This window comes from Caloenas nicobarica, chromosome 37 (genome assembly GCF_036013445.1).
Source record: "Caloenas nicobarica isolate bCalNic1 chromosome 37, bCalNic1.hap1, whole genome shotgun sequence".
NCBI lineage: Eukaryota > Metazoa > Chordata > Aves > Columbiformes > Columbidae > Caloenas > Caloenas nicobarica.
In genome coordinates this window covers 51,836-76,771 of record NC_088281.1, presented here as the reverse complement: position 1 = coordinate 76,771, position 24,936 = coordinate 51,836, and the positions used below count along the sequence as shown (strand labels likewise).

The following is a 24,936-nucleotide window of genomic DNA, read 5'->3' as shown; positions in this document are numbered from 1 at the left end:
CCCCCCCAAATCCGTGTCCCCCCTCCTCAGGGATCCCACCCCCCCAACCCCCATCATGACCCCCCCCAGCCCCCCGCCCCCCCAGAGGTGCCCCCCCCTTCATTAACCCCCCAACCCCCCCTGCTCCGGGACACCCGTAACCCCCGACCCCCCCCCAGTGACCCCCCTCCAGACACCCCCCAAAAACCACGGGGGGGTCCTGGGTCCTTCCAGCTCCTTTATTCTGGGGGTGCTGGGGGGGGGTGCAGCGGGGGGGGTTTATTACATTTATACAGTCACAGCACAGGGGGGGGACCCGGGGGGGGGGTCCCCAAAGTGGAAGGTGCTCGTGGGAGGCGGAGGCTGTGAATATTTGGGGGTGATTTTCCTGGATTTTGGTTAAAATCTTTACAAATACAAACTCTGACACCCCCCCTCCTCGACTTTGGGGGTGCCCCCCCCCCCCCATGTCTCTGACCCCCCCCCCCGGTTCTATGGCTTGTGCATGGGAAATGGGGGGTCCGGGGGGGTCCTGGGGGGGACAGCAGAAACTGGGGGGGGGAGGAGAAAAGAGGGGGATCCCCTGGTACTACCCCCCCCAAAATAAATCCAGTACTTGAGGGACCCCAGAATTTGGGGGGGGTGTCACCCAGAACTTCGGGGGCACCTTGAATTGGGGGGGGGCACCCAGTATTAGGGGTCACCCACTTTTTGGGGGCGACACCTGTAATTCAGGGGGGGGGTCACCCCTCTCCAGCTCCTCCCCCACCCCCACACTGACGCCCCCATGGGGTTCAAAAAGGGGGGGGGGGGGATCCCCCAATTCCCCCCCCCACGGGATGTCCCCATGTCAGCGTGATGCGATGTCCCCAAAAATGGCAGAATGTCCCCAAAAATCGGGGGTGGAGGCCCCCCCAAAATGGTGGAGTGGTCCCCAAAATATGGGGGGGGGGACACCCCCAAAATTTTGGGAGGGGGGTCACTTCCGCCTGGCCGAGGCGCTGGGGCGCCGGGGGGGCCCCTCGTCGGTGGACGACGTGGTGACGAGTCCTTGTTGCCACCGGGCGACCTCGGCGTGCTCCTGGACGCTGGTGGCCAAGGCCTTGAGCCACCCCCGCATGTCCTCCTGGGGGGGACACCCCCGAAAAATCATCAGAACCCCCCAAAAAATCACCATCCCCCCAAAAAAACTCATAATCCCCCCCTCAAAAAACCTGCAGAGGCTCCCCAGAAACACCCCTGAGACCCCCACGTTATCCTTGGCCTATGGGAGACCTTCAGCCTCCTCCTGGGGGGGACACCCCAAAAATCAACATTTCCCCCCCCAGAAATCATCAGACCCCCCCCAAACCATCAGACCCCCCTACAAATTCAACCTCCCCCCCCCAAAGTTCATAATCCTCCCCCAAAACCTCCACAGCTCCCCCAAGTCTCCCCAAGATCCCCACCTCCTTGGGGGGGGGACACCCCAAAAACCATGATCCCCCCCAAAAAAACTCATCATCCCCCTCCCAAAAATCATCACCCCCCAAAAATCATAATTCCCCCCAGATTTATCATCCCCCCCCAAACCGGCCCCGAGACCCCCACCTCATCCCTGGCCTGCAGGAGGAACTCGCTCCCGTCGCCGGTCCTGCAAGACAAGAACCTTCTCAAGACGCCCCCACCACCCATTTTGGGGACACTGAGGAACTTTGGGGGCACTGGGGAATTTTGGCGACCTCCCCCCACCACGAAGACCCCAAAATACTTGAGTTTGAAGACGTTTTTCTTCTTTTTGTAGTCGCTGGCCACCTCGCTGGTGGAGCGGTGCAGGTTGAGGAGCGGTTCTCCCCCGTGGGTGCTCCCCCCGGCGTGCGCCTTGGCGTCCTTGTAGAACCCCAGGTCCCCCTTGCTCAGGACGCAGTAGAGGTTCACCCAGGACCTGCTCAAGGAGGGGACACGGGGGACACGGGGGTGGCGGGTTTGGGGTGGGTGGGACAGGCGAGATCTGGTGAACCTTCATCACGGATGGACGCTGAGCCCTGGTGAACCCCCTCCCCACTGATGGACGCCCCAAAACCTGGGGAACCTTCACCATTGATGGACCTTCAGACCCTGGTGAACCTTCACCATTGATGGACACCACAAACCCTGGAGAACCTTCTCCACGGATGGACACCCCAAGTCATGGAGAACCTTCTCCATGGATGAACACCCCAAGTCATGGAGAACCTTCTCCATGGATGAACACCCCAAGTCATGGAGAACCTTCTCCATGGATGGACACCCCAAGTCATGGAGAACCTTCTCCACGGATGGACACCCCAAGTCATGGAGAACCTTCTCCATGGATGGACACCCCAAATCATGGAGAACCTTCTCCATGGATGGACACCCCAAGTCATGGAGAACCTTCTCCATGGATGAACACCCCAAGTCATGGAGAACCTTCTCCATGGATGGACACCCCAAGTCATGGAGAACCTTCTCCATGGATGAACACCCCAAGTCATGGAGAACCTTCTCCATGGATGGACACCCCAAGTCATGGAGAACCTTCTCCATGGATGAACACCCCAAGTCATGGAGAACCTTCTCCATGGATGGACACCCCAAGTCATGGAGAACCTTCTCCATGGATGAACACCCCAAGTCATGGAGAACCTTCTCCATGGATGGACACCCCGAACCCTGGGGAACCTTCTCCACAGATGGACACCCCAAACCCTGGGGAACCTTCTCCACGGATGGACACCCCAAGTCACGGAGAACCTTCTCCACAGATGGACACCCCAAACCCTGGAGACCCTTCTCCATGGATGGATGCCCCAAACCCTGGGGAACCTTCTCCACGGATGGACACCCCAAGTCGTGGGGAACCTTCTCCACGGATGGACACCCCAAACCCTGGGGAACCTTCTCCATGGATGGACACCCCAAGTCATGGAGAACCTTCTCCACGGATGGACACCCCAAACCCTGGAGACCCTTCTCCATGGATGGACACCCCAAACCCTGGAGACCCTTCTCCACAGATGGACACCCCAAACCCTGGAGACCCTTCTCCACAGATGGACACCCCAAACCCTGGAGACCCTTCTCCATGGATGGACGCCCCGAACCCTGGGGAACCTTCTCCCCCGACATCCCCCGGTGTCCCCCCCACCTGTTGGCCGCCTTCTTGGGCCCGTCCAGCTCGTGCTTGCGCAGCAGGAACCCCTCGTGCGCCACGGTGTGCGCGGGCGGCGGCGCCGGGGGCGCGGAGCTCTGCGCCGGGGCCGACCGCGAGCGCCGGGCGTCGCCCGCCGCGCCCTGGGCGGGGTCCTTGGGGCGGGGCCGCCGGCGCGGGCGGGGCCGGTCGCGCGCGCGGGGCCGGTCGGGCCGGGGGGTCCTCTCCGGTAGGGCCTCCGGGCCGGGGGGCAGGCGGGCGGGGGGGTCCCGCTCGCGGGGCTGGGGGGACACGGGGGTCACCGGGGGGGTGGTGGCACCGGGGTGGGGGGACAGCGAGGGGACATCAAGGGGACACCAAGAGGAGATGGAGGGGACAGCAAAGGGACACCCAGGGGACAATGAGGGGACACCGAGGGGACAGCAAGGGGAAGCCAAGGGGACACAAGGGGGGCACCAAAGGGACACCCGCGGGACACCGAGGGGACACCCAGGAGATGTCAAGAGGGCATCAAGGGCATCCCGAGGGGACATCCAGAGGGGACCGGGTGGACACTGAGGGGACACAGGGGGACACCAGAGGGACACTGAGGGGACACCAAGGGGACGTCAAGGGGACATCGAGGGGACTCCGAGGGGACACCAAAGGGACACCGAGGGGACACTGGGGGGACATGAGGGGACATGAGGGGACACCAAGGGGACACCGAGGGGACACTGGGGGGACACGAGGGGACATGAGGGGACACCAAGGGGACACCGAGGGGACACTGGGAGGACACCAAGGGGACACCAAGGGGACACCGAGGGGACACCAAAGGGACACCGAGGGGACACTGGGAGGACACCAAAGGGACACCAAGGGGACACCGAGGGGACACCAAAGGGACACCAAGGGGACACGAGGGGACACTGGGAGGACACCAAGGGGACACCAAGGGGACACTGGGGGGACACAAGGGGACACGAGGGGACACGAGGGGACACGAGGGGACACCAAGGGGACACCGAGGGGACACTGGGAGGACACCAAGGGGACACCAAGGGGACACCAAGGGGACACGAGGGGACACTGGGGGGACACGAGGGGACACAAGGGGACACGAGGGGACACGAGGGGACACGAGGGGACACCACCAACTCACCGAGGCCGGCGCGGGGCCGCCCGCCTCCTTCTCCTGCAGCTGCTCCACGATGTCGGCCAGGGTGGCTTTGCTGGGGGCACACGTGGGGGCGGGGGGGTCACTGCCACCCGTGTCCCCGTCCCCGGCGCTGCCCGGGCTGTCCCCGTCCCCCGCTCACCCTTTGCCGTCCTGGCGCGGCGGCTCCGGCTCGCTGGACTCCTGCCGCTCCAGCCGGCGCTCGCGGCGCTCGCGGCGCCGCTCCAGCAGCCCCGGCCGGCCCTCCGGCCCCTCCTCGGCCTGGGGGGGCGCCGGGGGGTCCCCTGCGGTGACATCGCGGGGGGTGTCCCCGCCGGGCCCCGCCGCGGCCGCGGGAGGGACGCGGTCCAGCCTGGGCTGCAGGCGCTCGGGCCGCAGCTCGTGGCGCACGTAGGCGACGCGGCGATGGTCGCCGCCCGGGGACGGGGCGGTCGCCGCCGGGGACGGGGGCGCCGCGGGTTCCCCCCCCAGAAACTTGCGGGTCAGGAGGGGGGTCGGCGGCTGCTTGTTCTGCTCGGCCTTGAGCTTCTCGATCTGCGGGGTGCGGGGAGAGGAAGAAGAGGAAGAGGAAGATGACGGAGATGGAGACAGAGATGAGACAGAGATGGAGACGGAGACCGAGGTGAGATGAGATGGAGACGGAGACGAAGAAGATGAAGAAGATGAAGAAGATGAAGAAGACAAAGAAGACGAAGAAGATGAAGAAGACAAAGAAGACGAAGAAGATGAAGAAGATGAAGAAGATGAAGAAGACGAAGAAAACGAAGAAGATGAAGAAGATGCAGATGGGGGTGAAGATGAAGATGGAGGTGAAGATGAAGATGGGGAAGGGGATGGAGATGAAAAAGATGAAGACGAAGAGGAAGATGGAGATGAACATGAAGCTGATAAGATGAAGATCAAGATGAAGATGGAGATGGAGATGGGATGGAGATGAAGATGAAGACAAAGGTGGAGACAAAGACGAAGACGGAACAGAGATGGAGACAAAGAATGAAAATGAAGAAGACAAAGATGAAGATGGGGATCAGGATGGAGGTGAAGATGACGCTGAAGATGTTTAAGACAAAAACGAAGATGGAGACGAAGATGGAGATGAAGATGAAGATGGAGATGAAGATGGAGATGGAGATGAAGACGGAGATGGAGAGGAAGACGGAGATGGAGATGAAGACAAAGATGAAATGAGGATGGGAGGGAGACGGCTCCAGCGATGTGTCCGCAGACCCGGCAGCTGCCGTGTCCCCACGCGGTGACGCCCCCGGGGGCCCCGCGTCCCCCATACCGTGGTGAGGCGCCGCAGGGAGCTGAACCGCTCCTCCCAGGCGGCCGCCGCCTTCCTGAAGGCCTCGTGGCGCCGCAGAAGCTGCTCCACCTCGTCCACGCTGCTGCCCAGCTCCCGGCTCCGCAGCAGCGGCTCCTGCGCCGTCAGCCAGGCCTCGGCCACCACCGCCTCCTGGGCAAACTGGTGGACCTCCAGCACTGCCGGGGAGGACGCCCCGTGGTGGGACCACCCAGAGCATCCCAGCGCCGTGGTGGGACCACCCAGAGCATCCCATCCCCACCACCAAGAACATCCCATCCCCCTGGTGGGAACATCAGAAACACCCCACCCCCGTGGTGGGACCACCCAGAGCATCCCAGCGCCGTGGTGGGACCACCCAGAGCATCCCAACCCCACCACCAAGAACATCTCATCCCCGCAGTGGGAACACCAGAAACATTCCATCTCTATAGTGGGACCACTAAAAACATCCCATCCCAACTATCAAGAACATTCCAGCCCCGTGGTGGGACCACCAAGAACATCCCAACCCCATTGTGGGGACCCGACTCTGTGGTGGGACCACCAGGAACATCTCGTCCCTGTGGTGGGACCACCAAGAACATCCCATCCCCGTGGTGGGAGCACCAGGAACATCTCATAGTGGGACTCACTCTGCTGGAGCCACTCCCAGTGCTTGTCCCACTTCTCCGTCATCTCCTTCTTCTTGGCCAACAGCTTCTCCACATGGGCTTTGATCTACAAGAAGATGGGTTGGAACACCCCAAAAGTTGGTGTCCCACCCTTCTCTGATTGTCCAACTGTCCCCTGGAGGTTGTCCAACCTCGTCGGCCGCCGGGCTCTTGCTGAGGATGAGGCTCTTGCCCAACTCCAGGCAGGTGGCCACGCTCTTGGCGCGTGCATCCATCTCGCTCTTGAGGCTTTGGTGGTCGTTCATCAGCAGCTCCACCGAGGACACGTCCCTGTGGGTGGGGATGGGAGCTGGAAGGGCGGGAGGGGACAGGGACAACCCCCCAGCCTGGGGTGGGACAGGAGGTGGGTCCTTGGCTCCATGGGTGGGACAGGACACGGGTTCTCCAGATGGGAGAGGACACAATTTCTTGGGTTTGTGGGTGGGACAGGAGATGGGTCCTTGAGTTGGGCCAGGACATGGGACATAGGACGTGGTCAAACACGGGACCTTGTGTTGAGACAGGACACAGGTCCTTGGGATGGGCCAGAACATGGGACCTTGAGCTGGGACAAGAGGTGGGACCTCGGGATGGGCCAGGACTTGGATCCTTGAGCTGGGACAAGAGGTGGGACCTCGGGATGGGCCAGAACATGGGACCTTGAGCTGGGACAAGAGGTGGGACCTCGGGATGGGCCAGGACTTGGGTCCTTGAGCTGCGACAAGAGGTGGGACCTCGGGATGGGCCAGGACTTGGGTCCTTGAGCTGAGACAAGAGGTGGGACCTCGGGATGGGCCAGGACTTGGATCCTTGAGCTGAAACAAGAGGTGGGACCTCGGGATGGGCCAGGACTTGGATCCTTGAGCTGGGACAAGAGGTGGGACCTCGGGATGGGCCAGGACTTGGGTCCTTGAGCTGAGACAAGAGGTGGGACCTCGGGATGGGCCAGGACTTGGATCCTTGAGCTGGGACAAGAGGTGGGACCTCGGGATGGGCCAGGACTTGGATCCTTGAGCTGGGACAAGAGGTGGGACCTCGGGATGGGCCAGGACTTGGATCCTTGAGCTGGGACAAGAGGTGGGACCTCGGGATGGGCCAGGACTTGGATCCTTGAGCTGGGACAAGAGGTGGGACCTCGGGATGGGCCAGGACTTGGACTCCTGAGTTGGGCAGGACGTGGGACCTCAGGTTGCACCAGAACACGGTTCTTGTCACCACGGATGGTCCAGGAGACGCTTCTTGGTCCCACCCCAGGCCCCGGCGTGTCCCCCGCCCACCTGGGCTTCTCCCCGGCGCCGATCTGGCACAGGACGCCGTCCATCCAGGCCAGCAGGTCCCTGACGGCGCCCACGAAGCGGATCTTCTCGGCCACGTTGACCACGTGCAGACGACACTCCTCGCAGGCCGCCAGCAGCTCCTTCCAGGCCCGCAGCACCTCCTGCTCGCGCCCCGCGATGGCCTCGGCGTTGTCCCCGGCGTAGAGGGTCCTCAGCTGCGCCGCCCCCTCCTGCAGCTGCCGCACTTGGGTCACCAGAACCTCCACGTCGTGCTCGAAGGCGCCCAAGGCCCGCTGCAACGCGCCGGCCGACGCCCGGCCCTCCCGCGCCGCCAGCTCCGGCAGCCGCTGCCGCTTCTCCTCGATCTGCCCCAGAACCTCCTTGCAGTCGTTGAAGAACTTGTGCAGCTCGTGCGACGCCGCCAGCATCTGCGCGCGGGTCTCCATGAGCTCCAGCAGGTCGGCCCAGGCCTCGTTGACGCCGTCCTTCCACTCGGCGATGGTGGCGGCGTCGGCGTGGCCGTAGTCGATGAGCTCGTCCACCATCTGGTTGACGGCGGCGATGCGCTCCTGCCCCACGCTGCCCGTCTCGCTGGCGAACTCCAGGAACTTCTCCTGCAGGACCTGGGGGCGCGGGCAGGACGGGCGGGGTCAGGGGGTGGGGCTGGGGTGGCCACGCCCACAAGGGGTGGGGCCCAGGACCTCCAGGATGGACCATTGATGGTGCCCAGGACCTTTGCTGGTGACCATGGCCACCAGTATGGACCATTTGTGGTGCCCAGAACCTCCAGTATGGACCATTGATGGTGCCCAGGAGATCCAGGGTGGACCATTGATGGTGCCCAGAACCTCCAGGGTGGACCATTGATGGTGCCCAGGAGATCCAGGGTGGACCATTGATGGTGCCCAGAACCTCCAGGATGGACCGTTGATGGTGCCCAGGAGATCCAGGGTGGACCATTGATGGTGCCCAGAACCTCCAGGGTGGACCATTGATGATGCCCAGGAGATCCAGGGTGGACCATTGATGGTGCCCAGGACCTTTGCTGGTGACCAGGGCCACCAGTATGGAACAATTTAGGGTGTCCAGAACCCCAAATATGGACCATTCATGGTGTCCAGAACCCCCAGTATGGACCATTCATGGCATCCAGGACGATTGATGGTGTCTGCGAGCACCACTATGGACCATTCATGGTGCCCAGGACCAGGATGGTGACCAGGACCCCTGGCACAGGATGGGGACAACTCCAAGACCCCCACCACAAGACAGAGACAACACCAGGACCTCCAGACCATGACGGGGACAACTCCCTGACCCCACCACTCCAAGCCCTCCAAACCACGATGGGGGCAACTCAAACCCCCCAGACCACGACCAACACCACGAAACCCCCCTGGCCGTGCCCCCAACTGACCGTGACGTGCTCGAAGTCCTGTCCCAGCTCGGGCGAGGTGGCCACCACCTCCTTCTCGGCGATCCAGTGCTCCAGCTCGTCCACCTCGCGGTTGAGCTGGTAGAGCCAGTACTGCTGCTCCAGCTTGGCCTTGCGTTCCTCCACCAGGTCCTTCAGAGACACGTACAGCCGGTCAACCTGCGACTGCCGCCTGCTGACCTGTTCGCTGGGCGAGGGACAGCGCATGTCAGGGTGGGGGGGTCACCTGGGGGTGGGCGTGAGGTGGGGGGGGTGCCCAAGGGCTCCTCAACGGCTCCACAACACCCGGTGGGCCTCCAGAACTTGGTGTCCACCCAATGGTCAATGTCTCCCCAAGACTTGGTGTCACCCCAGCACTTGCTGTCCCCACAAACCCTGGTGTCGCCCCACAACCTGGTGTCCCCTCCACAACCTGGTGTCCCCCCACAACCTGGTGTCCTCCAAGACCCGATGTCCCCCTAAAACCACCCAACATCCCCCAAACACTCAGTGTCCCCCCAACACTTGATGTCCCCTCCACAACTTGATGTCCTTCAAGACCTGGTGACCTCCAAACCTTCGTGTCCCTCCACAACCTGATGTCCTCCAAGACCCGATGTCCCCCAAAACTCAACATCCTCCGTACACTCAATGTCCCCCAAGACCTGATGTCTCCCCAAGCCCTGGTGTCACCCCAACACTCAACATCCCCTCAACACCCAGCATCCCCCAAACCCTGGTGTGTGTCCCCCGCAACATGTCCCCAAGCGCTGGTGTCACCCACCTTTGAGGGTGACCGAGCTCCAGGAGCGCCCGGCACTGGCGGGACAGTTGGGCGATGGTCTCCTCGTAGTTCTCCACCGTTTGCTCCATCAGAAGATGCTTCTTGAGGAGCTGGAGGGTGCTCTGCTCGTCCTTGGGTGGGGACACGTCGGGGTGGGTGAGACATTTTGGGGTCTTTAGGTGTCCCCCCCCCCACCCTTCGAGCCACCACGTCAGCACCTTCCCCTTCTCGTCGCTCATCAGGAGAAGCTCCTGCTCGCCCAACCACGACTCCACCTCGGCCACGTCGAAGTAGTATTGCTGCAGCTGGTACGTGGCGTCCAGGTTCTGCTGCCGGTGCTCGGCCTGGTCCTGGAGCTCCGTCCACATCGTCCCCAGCCGCTCCAGCAGCTCGCGGACGCCTTCGGCCTCGGGGCTTTTGATGGTGGCCACGGCGCCGGCGCGTTCCAGCACCTCGTCCACGCGCGGCCGGTGGACCTGGATCTCCCGGCGGAGGTTCTGGAGGTGACGGGTGGATGGAAGGATGGATGGAAAGATGGATGGATGGATGGATGGATGGATGGAAGGATGGATGGATGGATGGATGGATGGATGGATGGATGGAAGGATGGATGGATGGATGGATGGATGGAAGGATGGAAGGATGGAAGGATGGATGGAGAAGGTTGGGGGGTCCCCGGGGGGTCATCGGGGGGTCCCCACCACCTGGCGCTGACCTGGTTCTTCTTGATGAACTGCTGGACCGTCTGCAGGTTGGTGCCTTGGTCCTTCAGCGTGGCCAAGGGGAGCCGCTCCTGCACCCACAGCTGGGGGTGGAGCTCAGGGTCAGCCCTGTCCCCAGCGCCGTCTCCATCATCTCCATCATCACCTCCACCTCCATCCCATCTGCAACTCCGTCTCCATGTCCATCATCTCCATCTCCATCTCCATCATCTCCATGTCCATCATCTCCACCTCCATAGGCATCCCCATCATCTCCACCTCCATCCCATCTCCACCTCCATCCCCATCATCTCCATCTCAATCCCATCTCCATCATCTCCATCATGTCCATCATCTTCATCTCTATCAGCATCTCCATCCCATCTCCATCCCCATCTCCATCATCTCCATCCTCTCCATCTCCATCATGTCTACCACCTCCATCTCCATGATCTCCATCACCCCCATCTCTATCCCCTCCACCTCTGTCATCCCTAACTCCATCATCCCCACCTCCATCATCTCCACCACCTCCACCACAACCCCCTCCCCGGGCACTCACCACCTCATCCTCCAGCTCATGGTGGACCTGGTGCAGCTCCTTGGCTGCCAGCAGGACCCTCCGTCTCTCCTTGAGGGGCTCGATGAGCCGGACCATGCGCGTCCCCACCGCGCTCTGCCGGTCCCCGACCTCCTGCCGGCCCGCGGCCTGTGCCGGCAGCGCCGCCGCCGCCACCTGCAGCTCCCCCACCTCCTTGGACCACTCCTCCACTTGCGACTCCATGGTCTGTGGGGACACGGGGACACTGGGGACACGGGGGCTACGAGCCCATCGCGACTGGACCTCAGCGCCGGGGACAACCAGTGGCCAACACCTGGGGTCAATGGGTGTCCCCCCAACATGGGATGTCCCATCAACACGTGGTGTCCCCCAACACCTGATGTCCGTCCACAACGTGGTGTCCCCCCACCACCCAGTGTCCCCCCACCACCCAAGGCCCCCCCAAGTCCCAGTGTCGCCCCATGTCCTGGTGTCCCTCCACAACCTGGTGTCCCCCAAACTTTGGTGTCCCCCAAAACCCAATGTCCCCCTAACACTCAATGTCCCCTCAAACCCCCAGTGCTCATCCAACACCTGATGTCCCCCGACATCCAACATCTCCCCAAGACCCCGGTGTCCCCCCCCAGACCCTGGTGACCCCAACACCCAACGTCCCCCCCAAGCCCCGGTGTCCCCCCCGTCCCCACCTGCAGCCTCTGGAGCTGCCGCCCGATGCCGCGCAGGTCGGGGGCGGCCCCCACGCTCTCCAGCTGCTCCTCCAGCCGCCCCAGTCGCGCCTCCATCTCGGCGAAGCTCCGCGCCAACCGCTCGGCCGCCGCCGCCTCGGCCAAGCGCCGGCTCCGGGCCTGGCTCGTGGCCTCCAGCTCCGCCCAACATTGACGCAACTCTTCCAGTTGGCGCCGGACGGCGCCGCCGAGTTCGGGTTTGGCGAGGAGGAGCTCTTCACCTTCCTTGGGGGGTGGGCGGGGGTCAGGGCGGGGGCGACACCCGCCCCAGGCTCGGGACCTGGTCGGTGGCCTCCAGCTCCACCCAACGTTGACCCAACTCTTCCAGTTGGCGCCAAATGGTGCCGGTTTATTTGGGTTTGGGGAGAAGTTCTTTGCCTTCCTTGGGGGGGTCAAGGGGGATCAATGGGGATCAATGGGGGTCAATGGGGATCAATGGGGAGCCAAGGGGGTCAGTGAGGGTCAATGGGAGTCAATGGGGACCAACAGAGGTCAAGGGGGGTCAATGGGGACCAAGGGGGCCAATGGGGATCAACAGGGATCAAGAGGGACCAACAGAGGTCAAGGGGGGTCAATGGGGACCAAGGGGGCCAATGGGGATCAACAGGGATCAAGAGGGACCAACAGAGGCCAAGGGGGGTCAATGGGGGCCAAGGGGGCCAATGGGGATCAACAGGGATCAAGAGGGACCAACAGAGGCCAAGGGGGGTCAATGGGGGCCAAGGGGGCCAATGGGGATCAACAGGGATCAAGAGGGACCAACAGAGGTCAAGGGGGGTCAATGGGGACCAAGGGGGCCAATGGGGAGTCAAGGGGGTCAATGGGGGTCAATGGGGTTCAAGAGGCGTCAATGGGAATTCAAGGGGGGTCAAGGGGGACCAAGGAGGGGGGTGAAAAGGAGGGTTCAAAAGGGGGTGCAAAGAAACGGGCTGCAAAGAGGGGTGCAAATGGGGGGTGCAAAGAAAAGGGGGGTGCAAAATGGGGGTGCAAAAGGGGGGTTACGACGGGGGGTGCAAAATAAAGGGGGGGTGCAGCAAAAGGGGTGCAAAGGGCGGTGAAAAGGGGGCAACAAAAGGGGGTACGAAACGGGGGGGCTGCAAGGGTGGGTGCAAGGGGGGCTGCAAAGAAATGGGGGGTACAAAATGGAGGTGCAAAGGGGGTTGCAACAAAATGGGGGTGCCAAGGAGGAGGGTGGCAAAGGGGGTGCAAAGGGGGGGTGCAATGAAAAGGGGGGTTCTAAAGGGGGTGCAAAGAAACGGGGTGCAAAGGGGGGGCAATGAAAGGGGGTGCAAAAGGAGGGGTGCAAAATTGGGATGCAATGAAGGGGGTGCAAGGAGGGAGCACAAGGGGGGGTGCAGCAAAAGGGGGGGTGCAAAAGGGGGTTACAACGAGGGGGTGCAAATAAGGGGGGGGTGCAAAGAAATGGGGGGGTGCAAAATGGGGGTGCAATGAAGGGGGTGCAACAAAAGGGGTGCAAGGGGGGTTGCAGCAAAAGGGGGGTGCAATGAAAGCGGGGTGCAAAGAGGGGGTGCAACAAGGGGAGGGTGCAAAGAGGGGGTGGGACGTGCAAATAAGGGGGGGTGCAATGAAAGGGGAGGTGCAAAGAGGGGGTGCAACGGGGGGGTGCAAGGCGGGGTGCAGCAAAAGGGGGTGCAAAGGGGGGTGCAATGAAAAGGGGGTGCAAAGGGGGGGGTGCAATGAAAAGGGGGTTGCAAAGGGGGGGTGCAAAGGGGGTGCAAGGAAATGGGGGGGTTTGCGGGGGGGGGGAGGAGCTGCAAAGAGCGCAGGTGCAGCTGCGGGGGGGGGGATGGACCCAACCCCCCACACCACCCCCCACACGCCCCCTCCCCCACCCCGGCACAGAAGCGGTTAAACCTCCGCCCTCCCCTCCCCCCCCGCCCCCCCCGCCCCCCCCCATTTCCCACCTTCTCGATCCTCCGCAGCCACTCGCGGTTTTGCGGCAGCTCCGCCAGCACCGCCCGTTCCCGCTGCCACGACTTGGGGGTCGGGGGGGGGTCCCGGGAGGGGTCCCCGGCCATCAGCACCTGCTCCCGGACCCACGCATCCAGCTGGGGGGCGGAGACCCCCCCAAGTACCGGGGGGGGGGGGGGGGGGGTCAAAATGATGCAGAACGGCCCAAAAATGATGCAGAACGGCCCAGAAATGAAGGAGAACCCCCCCCAAAATGAAGGAGAACCCCCCCCAAAGTGAAGGAGAACGAGGCAAAAAGGAAGGAGAGCGACCCAGAAATAACGAAGAACGACCCAAAAACGAAGGAGAATGCCGCAAAAACGAAGAACGATCCAAAAAGGAAGGAGAACCCCCCCCAAAATGAAGCAGAACGACCCCAGAATTAAGGAGAAGCCCCCCAAAATGAAGGAGAATCCCCCCGAAAGGAAGGAGAATCCCTAAAAATGAAGGAGAACCCCCCCCAAATGAAGGAGAATCCCCCAAAAATGGAAGGAGGAGCCACAAAAATGAAGGGAAAACCCCCCAAAAATGAAGGAGAACCCCCCCAAAAATACGGGGAAATGCAAGAAAACGCGCCCGGGCCCGTGGTCGCGCGATGATGAGGAGGAGGAGGAGGAGGAGGAGGAGGAGGAGGGTGGCGATGATGGGATGAAGATGATGCCGCAGTTTGTGCCGCTGCCGGATCGCGGCCAAACCCGTCACCGGCGGCCCCGTCACCGCGGGGGGGTCAATGGGGAACCCCCGGGCGCTGAGGGGACAGTGGGGGGGGCTTGGGGACACCCCCCCCCCAAAATCCATGGGTGACATTATCTGGACCCCACTGAGGGTGGTGACACGGCAGCTCCCACCCCCACCAGCAAAGCCCCCCCCGAATGCCGAGGGGCATTTTGAGGACCCCCCGGGTCATTTTGGGGTGGGGGGGACACCCGGGGACACCCCGAGCCGTGGGTGGCGTTATCCAGACCCCACTGGGGACAGGGACACCATGGGGGCCACCAACCCAGGGGGGACAAAGCCCCCGAGATGTCAAGGGGCATTTTGGGGACCCCCCCGGGTCATTTTGGGGTGGGGGGGACACCCGGGGACACCCTGAGCCGTGGGTGGCGTTATCCAGACCCCACTGGGGACAGGGACGCCAACGTGGGGTGACACCAGCACGAGGTGCCACCGGCAGGACCCCCCGGCCCACCACCCACCGGGGACCCCCCGCGCCCTGGAGTGCCCCCCGGGGGAATTTCGGGGCGGGAGGGGGCCGGGGGGCGCGGGGGGACGCCTGGGGACACGGGGGCCGGGTCGCACCTCGCGGCAGTTCTGGAGGAACTTCTGCAGCTCCAGCTGGTCCTTCAGCCGCCGCGTCCTCTCCTGGGCCAACCGCTGGTTGTGGAGGCTCCTGGGGGGTGGGGAGGGGGCGGGGCTTAGTGCTGACCCCCCCCCGGCACCCTAATTAACGTCTCATTAACCCCCACCCCTCCCCGAGCTAATTAACGCAAGGGGAAACTGAGGCACGGGGCGATTAACCACGGTGAGGAGGCACCAGTGGGTCCGGTGCCGCCAGCGTCCCCTGGGGGGCGTGTCCTGGGGCTGGGGGCGGGTCCCGGGGCTGGGGGCGGGTCCCGGGGCTGGGGGCGTGTCCTGGGGCTGGGGGCGGGACCTGGGGCTGGGGGCGTGTCCCGGGGCTGGGGGCGGGACCTGGGACTTGGGGGCGGGTCCTGGGGCTGGGGGCGTGTCCTGGGGCTGGGGGCGGGTCCAGGGGCTGGGGGCGGGTCCTGGGGGTTGGGGGCGTGTCCTGGGGCTGGGGGCGGGTCCTGGGACTTGGGGGCGGGTCCTGGGACTTGGGGGCGGGTCCTGGGGCTGGGGGCGTGTCCTGGGGCTGGGGGCGGGTCCTGGGGTTTGGGGCGTGTCCTGGGGCTGGGGGCGGGTCCTGGGGCTGGGGGCGGGTCCCGGGGCTGGGGGCGTGTCCTGGGGCTGGGGGCGGGTCCAGGGGCTGGGGGCGGGTCCTGGGGGTTGGGGGCGTGTCCTGGGGCTGGGGGCGGGTCCTGGGACTTGGGGGCGGGTCCTGGGGGCTGGGGGCGTGTCCTGGGGGCTGGGGGCGGGTCCTGGGGCTGGGGGCTGGTCCTGGGGGTTGGGGGCGGGTCCTGGGTTTGGGGGCGTGTCCTGGGGCTGGGGGCTGGTCCTGGGGGTTGGGGGCGGGTCCTGGGTTTGGGGGCGTGTCCTGGGGCTGGGGGCGGGTCCTGGGGCTGGGGGCTGGTCCTGGGGGTTGGGGGCGGGTCCTGGGTTTGGGGGCGTGTCCTGGGGCTGGGGGCTGGTCCTGGGGGTTGGGGGCGGGTCCTGGGTTTGGGGGCGTGTCCTGGGGCTGGGGGCGGGTCCTGGGGGTTGGGGGCGTGTCCTGGGGCTGGGGGCGGGTCCTGGGGCTGGGGGCGGGTCCTGGGGGTTGGGGGCGTGTCCTGGGGCTGGGGGGCGGGTCCTGGGGCTGGGGGGCGGGTCCTGGGGCTGGGGGCGGGGTCATGGTCCCGGCACCTACTTGTTGCGGAGCCGCTCGGCGGCCTCGGCCGCGCGGTCGCCGTAGAGGTTGCCCTGGCGCTGGAGGCTCTCGCCGGCCTGCAGGACCAGCTGGACCTTCTGCAGGTTGAGCTCCATGGTGGTGGTGAAGTCCTGGTGCTTCTTGAGGGCGTTGGTCGCCCCTTCCACTGTGGCCGGGAGCTCGGCGTGGAGCAGCGTGGACTCCTGGGGAAGGGGCGGAGATGGTCGTGGCGGCTTCTTTGGCCGCGGGCAACTCGTCTTGCTCCAGCTCAGCCAGAAGGTCAACCAAGATGGTCAACCAAGGCCAAAAGAAGGTCAACCAAGCCCAAGATGACCAACCAAGCCCACGAAGGTCCACCAAGCCCTTCTCCCACCCATCTCTACCTTCTTGCTCCACCTCAACCAGAAGGTCAGTTGAGCCCAGGATGGTCAACCAAGCCCAAGAAGGTCAACCAAGACCTTCTCCCACCCATCCCTACCTTCTTGCTCCAGGTCAACCAGGAGGTCAACCAGAAGGGTCAACCAAGACCAAGATAGTCAGCCAAGACCAAGATGGTCAACCAAGCCCAAGACAAGGTCAACCATGCCCAAGACGACCAACCAAACCCACGAAGGTCCACCAAGCCCTTCTCCCACCCATCCCCACCTGGTTGTCAAGGCTGCTCTCGCACTGCTGGACGTCCCGGAGGAATAGCTGGTAGACGTGCGCTTGCACCAGGACCTCCCGCCGCGTCTCCCAGCTCTGCAGCAAATTCCCCCACCCAGCGTCCAACTTCTGCAGCCACTGCTGCAGGGACAGGTAGGGGACCTCGGTCTCCTCCAGGGCCAGCAGGTCACTGGCCGCCTGGATCTTGGCGTAGTCCTCCTCGTAGCCGTTGATCTCCTCCTTGAGGGCCACATGGTGGTTCAACAACCTCTCGGCGTCGGCCAGTGTCTCGGGGACCTCCTCGGAGGCCACGGCCGCTTGGGTCTTCACCAACCAACCCAAGAAGTTGTCCAGGTCTTGGATGAACTGCTGCAGGCGCCCAGCGATGGTCAACGAGTCCTCGCAGCCCTGGAGGGCCCTCTTGAGGGCCTCCCACTCCTCGCTGATCTGCTCGAAGGGCAGCAGGATCTCCAGGGCCCTCCCGGGGTGGTCGGCAGCCAAAGCTTCACCTTCGCGTTGAAGTTCCACCAACCGAGGTTCCAGGACCACCAAAGCCGCCTCCATGGTGGAGAGGCGGCGCTGCAAGGCCAAGATGCCGCCCAGGTCGCCGCCGCCGGATTGGGTGGCTTCGATGGCTTTTCTTTTCTCCCGCACTTGGGCCTTCATCTCGCCGCACTCCAGGAGGTAGTTCTGGATCTTCAGGATGGAGCTGAGCTGGGTCTTCTTTTGCTCCACCAGCTCCACCACCCGGTTCCACCTGGGGATGGGGATGGAGAGGGAACAAGAGCAGGGTGGGCTCAACCTTGGGCATCGCCAACGCTTGGGGTGGGCTTGGCCCAACCAACTGGAGAGCTGGACCCCATGGGGATGTCCCACCATGCTGGGAGAACCACAGGTTGGGGTCTACAACCAGCCCCACAGCTGGTCCCACTCCCCAGGAGCCCCCCAAGAAGGAGGAGATCAACTCTGGCCACCAAAGACCCTTGCGATGGTCTTGGCCCACGGCAATGAAGAGCCAAACCCCATGGAGATGTTCTACCGGGCTTGGAGAACCACATGGTTGGGGTCTACAGCCAGCCCCACCACCCAGGAGCCTCCTCAAGCAAGAAGAGGTCAACCCTGGGCGGGGTGGCCCCCCAGGATGGTCGGGGCCCCCTCCCCGCGCCGTACCTGCCGTTGAGGTGGTCCTGGCAGGACCGAACCTCCTCCGAGCTGGGGTGTCCCCCATCCACCAGCTGCTGCACCACCTGGTTGACGTCCAAGACGCGACCCATGACACTGTTCATCTCCTGGTCCAGGCTCTCAAACCTGCCCAGATGTGACCCATGGTTGTCAATGGTGGGCAGATGTCACCCATAGAGGCCAACAATGGCCAGACGTGACCCGTTGAAGTCAATGATGACCAGTTGTGACCCATGGTGGTCAACAGTGGCCAGATGTGGCCCACGGAGCTCAACAATGGCCAGGTGCAACCCATGATAGGCAACGATGACCAGATGTGACCCATAGAGCTCAATGGTGACCAGATGTGACCCGTGGTGGTCAACTATGGCCAGATGTGACCCATGGAGGCCAACGATGACCAGATGTGACCCGTGGTGGCCAACCATGGCCCAAAGAACCCCAGTGCCCAGTTCCAACCCCCCCAACCTCCCCACCCACCTATGCTGGACAACCTCAACCTCATCCAGCTCCTCCGGCACCTCCATCTTCTCCAGCCACTGCTCCTTCTCGTCCAGCCAGACCTCGCAGGCGTGGACCTCGCTGAACATGCGGTAGACGGCCAGGGCGTCCTGCAGCCACTGCTGCCGCAGCACGGCCACCTCGGCCACCTCCCCGTAGAGCTGCTCCACCTCCACCACCCGGATCTGCACGTCCACCCCCTGCCGGTGCTCGGGCGCCAGGAGGGCCAACTGCTTCCTGAGGGCCAGGATGGCCGCCCGGTGCTTCTCCACCTCCTCCACCACCGCGCGGTGCTTGCGGAGAAGGGCCTGGGTGGAGTAGTCGTCGTGGCCGAAGTCGTCGCTGGACACGATGCGGTAGGTGTCCTGCAGCCAGGCCACCAGGTCGTCCGTCTCGGCGCTGAACTGGAAGAAGTTGAGCGCGTCCTGCAGGCGCTGCTGGTGCAGCCCCGTCACCTCCTCCAGCTTCTTCCAGCGCTGCCGGACCTCCCGCATCTTCTCCTGGATGGCGCCGGGGCTGAAGCGCTTCTTGGCCAGGATCTGCTCGCCCTTCTTCACCGTCTGGTGGAGCAGCGCCCGGCGGTTGCCCAGCTCGCCCAACATGCTCTTGTGCTTGGTGGTCAAGGTCAAGACGCTGCTGAGGTCCCGGCCGCAGGTCTTGGCCGCCAGGATCTGCTCCTTCTCGCGGATCCAGGCCTCGGCCTCCTCCATCTCCTGGAAGAAGGCCCAAAGCTGGCGCGAGTCCTCCAGCTCCTTGCGCCTCTTCCCCGCCAGCTCCCCCAGCTCCTCCAGGCACGTCTGGACGTGGTTGACCCGGTTGCAGACGATCTGGGGGTCGCAGGGTTGGTAACCTGGCCCGGGAGAACCGAAATCTCAACGGGGAAGGTCTGCGGTGCCGCGAAGGCCTCGGCTGAGCCCTGCCAGGGTCTCCCGGTCTTTGCGGCGCCCCCGCGTCACCTTCCAGCTCGGAGAACCTGAGGGCGGCGGCGTTGAGGGCCCGGACGCGCTCGGTCTGCGCCGCGATGTCGGCCTCCAGCAGCCCGTGCTTCTGCAGCAGGTCCTCGGCCTCCAGGAGGTGCTTCCCCAGCTCCTTGGAGACCAGCAGCGCCTGGAGAAGCCGCACGAAGCGTTCGGACCTCCCCGCCGCGTCCTGAGTCCCCGCCGCGTCCCCACGGCTCTACCTGCATCTCCTCCATCCAGTCGATCATGTAGACCATCTCCTGGAAGATCTTCTGCAGCGCCAGGTTCTGCTCCAGGCGGGCGCGGCGGGCGCGGACCAGCTCGGTCAGGAGCCCCCACTGGCGCAGGACGTTGTCCTTCTGGGCGCTGATGCGCTTGGTGTCGTAGTAGCCTTCGGATTCCATCTCCACGGCCAACTCCACCACCACCTGGATGCGCTCTTGGTAGGAGGAGATGTCGGCCTCGATGGCCTCGTGCTTCTTCATGGCGGCCTCCACCGCCGGCAGGTCGTAGCCGAAGTTGTCCTGGGGCAGGGGGAGGTGGCGTCACCACCCCGGTCACGGAAGGAGCCCAGTGAGGCCACCAAGGAGGTGCCACCACCCAAAGGTTGGGTTCGCGGGACATCCCACCACTCACGCATTGGGTTCCTCAACCCCATCCCAGCCGAGGAGAAGACCCAGGAGGTGCCACCACCCAGGCGCTGCGTTACTCACATGCACCCCAACCAAGAGAGGACCCAGGAGGTGCCACCACCCACGTCTTGGGTTCCAAGTATGTCCTACCACCCAAATCTTGAGTTCCTCAACCCCACCCTAGCCAAGATCCAGGACATCCCACCACCCAAGCCTTGGGTTCCAAGTATGTCCTACCACCCAAATCTTGAGTTCCTCAACCCCACCCTAGCCAAGATCCAGGACATCCCACCACCCAAGCCTTGGGTTCCAAGTATGTCCTACCACCCAAATCTTGAGTTCCTCAACCCCACCCTAGCCAAGATCCAGGACATCCCAGCACCCAAGCCTTGGGTTCCTCAACACCGCTCCAGCCGAGGAGAAGATCCAGGATGTCCCACCACCCAAGCGCTGGGTTCCAAGGAGGTCCCACCACCCAAGCGCTGGGTTCCTCACACCCACCCCACCTGCGAGACCAGGCGCTGGTTCTCGTTCAGCCACGTCTCCCTCATGACGACCTTGTGGTCGAAACGTTGGGCCAGCAGCTCCAGCTTCTCCTGCCGGATCAACTCGTTGCGCAACGACACCTCCCGCTCGTGTTCCGCCTTCTCCAAGCAGGTCCAGGCCTGGTGGGGTGGGACACCGGGCTCAACGAGAGGGTCCTCAACCCTTCTCGGGGTTGGAGACGTCCCAACCGCCCCACCAGCACCTTGTTGATGTCGGAGATGCTCTTGCCCTCGCTGGGGACGTAGAGTTTACGGTTGTTGGCCCGTAGTTTGCTCTGGATGGTGAAGAGCAGGACCTCCAGGTTCCCCTTCTCCTGGAACCTGCAAGGTCACAGCACCGCGGTCACGCTACGGCCACCGTGGGGTTGGGCTGCCCGCTCCGGGCTGGGAGCTCCTCACTTGACGGGTTTCTCCAGGGTGCAGAAGGCGGTGAAGGCCTGGAGCTGCTGCTGGACGCCGCTCAAGGAGTTTGCGAACTTCTGGTTGGCGATGATGGTGACGGTGTGGTGGATCCAGGCCAGCAGCTCGGCCGCCAGCGCCTCGTACCGCTCGGCGATGGCCTCAATCTCCATGGCCTGGTCCAGAACCTGCAGGGACAGGGTGGGACAACTCGTAGAGCAAAAGCTGGGGTGTCCCATGGAGCAGGGATGGGGCATCTCATGGACCAGAGGATGGAGAACCCCATGGAGCGGAGCATGGAGAACCCCATGGAGTAGAGGATGGAGAACCCCATGGAGCAGAGGATGGAGAACCTCATGGAGTGGAGCATGGAGAACCCCATGGAATAGAGGATGGAGAACCCCACAGAGCAGAGGATGGAGAACCCCATGGAGTAGAGGATGGAGAACCCCATGGAGCGGAGGATGGAGAACCCCACGGAGCAGAGGATGGAGAACCCCATGGAGCGGAGGATGGAGAACCCCATGGAGCGGTGGATGGAGAACCCCAAGGATGGAGAACCCCATGGAGCAGAGGATGGAGAACCCCATGGAGTAGAGGACGGAGAACCCCACAGAGCAGAGGATGGAGAACCCCATGGAGCGGAGGATGGAGAACCCCAAGGATGGAGAACCCCAAGGATGGATGGAGAACCACAAGCCGCTCCAGAACGTGGCCCAGTACCCACCTTCCCGATGCGCTTCCCCTCCACCGCCAGCGCCTTCATCTTGGAGAAGTAGTGGTAGAAGGACACCACATAGGTGATGATGGACTTCTCATCGGGGTCCTCCATGTTGACGTCTGGCGGGTGGTGACATGTCAGTCCCCAAGGTCCCCCCAACCACTACGGTCCATCCCCAACCCCATCCTCAACCTTGAGCCCCCCCAAAAAATCCATTTGAGGTGGAGAACGAAGCCGGGAGCGATGAACTGGGTGGGTGGAGACACCTCACCCCACATGGACGGACAGACGGATGGACAAACAGACCCCCCCACGTTGTCCCCTCCCTACCCTCGGGGTCTAGCAGTTTGCTGAGCCCCAGCTGCTGCTCCGCCGTGTTGAAGGCCTGTTGGAGGTTGTAGGTCGCGTTGGACTTGGTCAACTTGTGGAAGTCGATGAGATCCGGCCTACAAGGGGGACAACGGCGCGTCGGACCCCGCCCGGGGAACCCAGGCATCCGGGTCGTCCCCAGCTGCCCCCGGCGGGCGCACCGGTGCTTGTGGATGAGGGCGTTGAAGGCCAAGCCGTCCCGCCAGCTGGTGGTGAAGTTCTGGATGTTCACCTCGGGGTAGCTGTGGGGAGAAGGTGGGGGTCATGGGGTGGTGGGACCGTCACCTTGTCCATGGAGGGTCCATCCCACCACCCAGAAGGTCCATCCTACCACCAGGAGGGTCTGTCCCACCACCAGGAGGGTCCGTCCCACCACCCAGAAGGTCCATCTCACCACCCAGAAGGTCCATCCCACCACTCAGGGGGTCCATCCCACCACCCAGAAGGTCCATCCCACCACTCAGGGGGTCCATCCCACCACCAGCAGGGTCCGTCCCACCACCCAGAAGGTCCACCCCGCCACCAGGGTGCGGTCACCACCCACCCCGCCGTCTTCATCTGGCACCAGAGCAGCAGCGCGTCCTTGGCCGAGCGCGTCTCCCGATTGTCCTCGGTCTTGATTTTGATCACCTGGATCTGGGGAAACGCCAGGGGGCACTGACACACGGCTGGGGACACCGTTGTCCCCGGGGCTGGGGACAACCCCGTCCCCCGGCCACCTGGAAGCGCAGGATGATGGTCCAGATGAGGCCCAGGGTGAGCCGGTGGTTCCCGTCCACGATGTCGTGGGACCCCACGTTCTCCAGGTGCACCCGCTGCTCCTTGAGGAACTGCAGCGCCTTGTCCACGTTCTCCAGAGAGTGGATCCGCATCCGGCCCCGCGTCGGCTTGGGCTGGGGGGGACATTGTCACCATAGCCACCCGCCTCAGGGCCACCTTCTACCTCAGACCCCTCCTAGATGAGGGCTGGGTGGTGGTGATGGTGACACGGGGTCTCCAATGATCCCAAATCCATTGTAGATGGGACCTGGGTGGTGGTGACAATGGCATTGAGGTCCCAACTCATCCCAGCCTCAACAGATGGGACCTGGGTGGTGGTGACAATGGCATTGAGGTCCCAACTCATCCCAGCCTCAACAGATGGGACCTGGGTGGTGGTGACAATGGCATTGAGGTCCCAACTCATCCCAGCTTCAACAGATGGGACCTGGGTGGTGGTGACAATGGCATTGAGGTCCCAACTCATCCCAGCCTCAACAGATGGGACCTGGGTGGTGGTGACAATGGCATTGAGGTCCCAACTCATCCCAGCCTCAACAGATGGGACCTGGGTGGTGGTGACAATGGCATTGAGGTCCCAACTCATCCCAGCTTCAACAGATGGGACCTGGGTGGTGGCGATGGTGACACAAAGGTCCCCAGTGATCCCCAACCCAACACAGATGGGACCTGGGTGGTGGCGATGGTGACACAAAGGTCCCCAACGATCCCAAGCCCAACACAGATGGGACCTGGGTGGTGGCGATGGTGACACAAAGGTCTCCAGTGATCCCCAACCCAACACAGATGGGACCTGGGTAGTGGTGATGGTGACACAAAGGTCCCCAATGATCCCAAACCCAACACAGATGGGACCTGGGTGGTGGTGACAATGGCATTGAGGTCCCAACTCATCCCAGCCTCAACAGATGGGACCTGGGTGGTGGTGACGGTGACACAAAGGTCCCCAGTGATCCCGGCCCCACGGTGGGTGGGAGCCGGTGGTGCCGGTGACCCCGACGTGCCGTCCCTCACCAGCTGCTCCCCCGACAGGACCTCCAGGAGCCGCGTGAGCACGAAGCCGTCGCGCAGGTCGGCGTAGAGGTCGCCGATGCGGCAGGAGACGCGCGCCAGGTGCGAGTTCACCCACTTGGTGAAGGTTTTCTTCTGCACCGCGTCCCGCTCGTCTGCGGGGAACCAGTCAGTGCGGGACCCGGGTGTCCGGGGGACCCAGGCGTCCGGGGGACCCAGGCGTCCGGGGGTGGGGGAGCCAGGTATGTGGGAATTGGGGGGACCCAGGTATCTGGGGGACCCAGGCATCCGGGTGTGGGGAGACCCAGGTATCTGGGAGGTGCTGGGGGGGGACCCAGGTATCCAGGCACGGGGGACCCAGGCATCCAGGCGGGAGGGACCCAGGCGTCCGGGGGTGGGGGCGGGACCCACCGGCCAGGGCCTTGATGCGGGAGCACTCGAAGATCTTGGCAGTGGCCGCGGGGTCGTCCCAGCCCCGGGGGGGCTCGGGGGGGTCCCAGGGGCCGTTGTTGTTGTTCTGCTGCTCCATGTTGTCCAGTTCGGCTGCCATCGGGCTGGGGGGGACACACACACACCAGGGGGGACCCCGACCCCCCGCAGCACCCCCTGAATTCCCACAGCACCCCCTGGGACCCCCCCCCCCAGCACCCACAAAATCCCCCCACCGCCCCCTCCCCCACCTCAGGCCCCCCCCCCTCCAGCAGCAGGATCGGGCCCCTCCCGCCGGTCACCTTGGGCGACCCCGACACCGCACCCAACCCCCCCCGCGCCCCCCCCCGGGACCCCAATGCCCCCCGGGACCCCTCCCCCACGCACAGGACCCCCCGAGCCCCCCCCCCCGGCACCGAGGATGGGGGGTCGTGGGGATGCTGGGGGGATGGGGGGACGCTGGGGGGGGGGGTGACAGCGGGGGGGGTGACAGCGGGGGGCGACACTCACCGGGGGGACGGCCGGCCGGACGCACGGACCCGCACCCGCGCCCGCCGGTCCCG

At 63.9% G+C, this 24,936-nt stretch overlaps 1 protein-coding gene across 4 annotated transcripts; it reads right to left on the bottom strand.

Moving 5' to 3' along the window:
- Window positions 1-222: 222 nt before the first annotated feature.
- Window positions 223-24,936, bottom strand: SPTBN4 (spectrin beta, non-erythrocytic 4). 4 transcript variants are annotated; one of them, XM_065655069.1, is made up of 35 exons: window positions 24,884-24,936; window positions 24,356-24,498; window positions 23,948-24,099; window positions 22,873-23,046; window positions 22,698-22,789; window positions 22,315-22,395; window positions 22,115-22,230; window positions 21,791-21,903; window positions 21,064-21,251; window positions 20,868-20,985; window positions 20,626-20,784; window positions 19,709-20,011; window positions 19,485-19,635; window positions 18,508-19,378; window positions 18,016-18,153; window positions 16,846-17,602; window positions 16,201-16,403; window positions 14,979-15,069; window positions 13,634-13,777; window positions 11,670-11,933; window positions 10,984-11,208; window positions 10,436-10,525; window positions 9,939-10,217; window positions 9,721-9,851; window positions 8,940-9,144; window positions 7,523-8,145; window positions 6,398-6,536; window positions 6,228-6,312; window positions 5,575-5,771; window positions 4,432-5,339; window positions 4,275-4,344; window positions 3,128-3,411; window positions 1,730-1,903; window positions 1,570-1,612; window positions 223-1,105 (listed from the first exon to the last, which is right to left on the bottom strand). In XM_065655069.1, the coding sequence occupies exons 2-35, from the start codon at window positions 24,492-24,494 to the stop codon at window positions 959-961; spliced, it is 7,854 nt and encodes a 2,617-aa protein (XP_065511141.1). In that variant the 5' UTR covers window positions 24,495-24,498; window positions 24,884-24,936; the 3' UTR covers window positions 223-958. The 4 variants fall into 4 exon arrangements, with proteins under 4 accessions (XP_065511141.1, XP_065511144.1, XP_065511142.1 ...); XM_065655072.1 differs by lacking the exon at window positions 24,884-24,936 and having other exon boundaries at window positions 4,432-4,823; window positions 24,356-24,570; XM_065655070.1 differs by lacking the exon at window positions 24,884-24,936 and having other exon boundaries at window positions 13,634-13,753; window positions 24,356-24,570.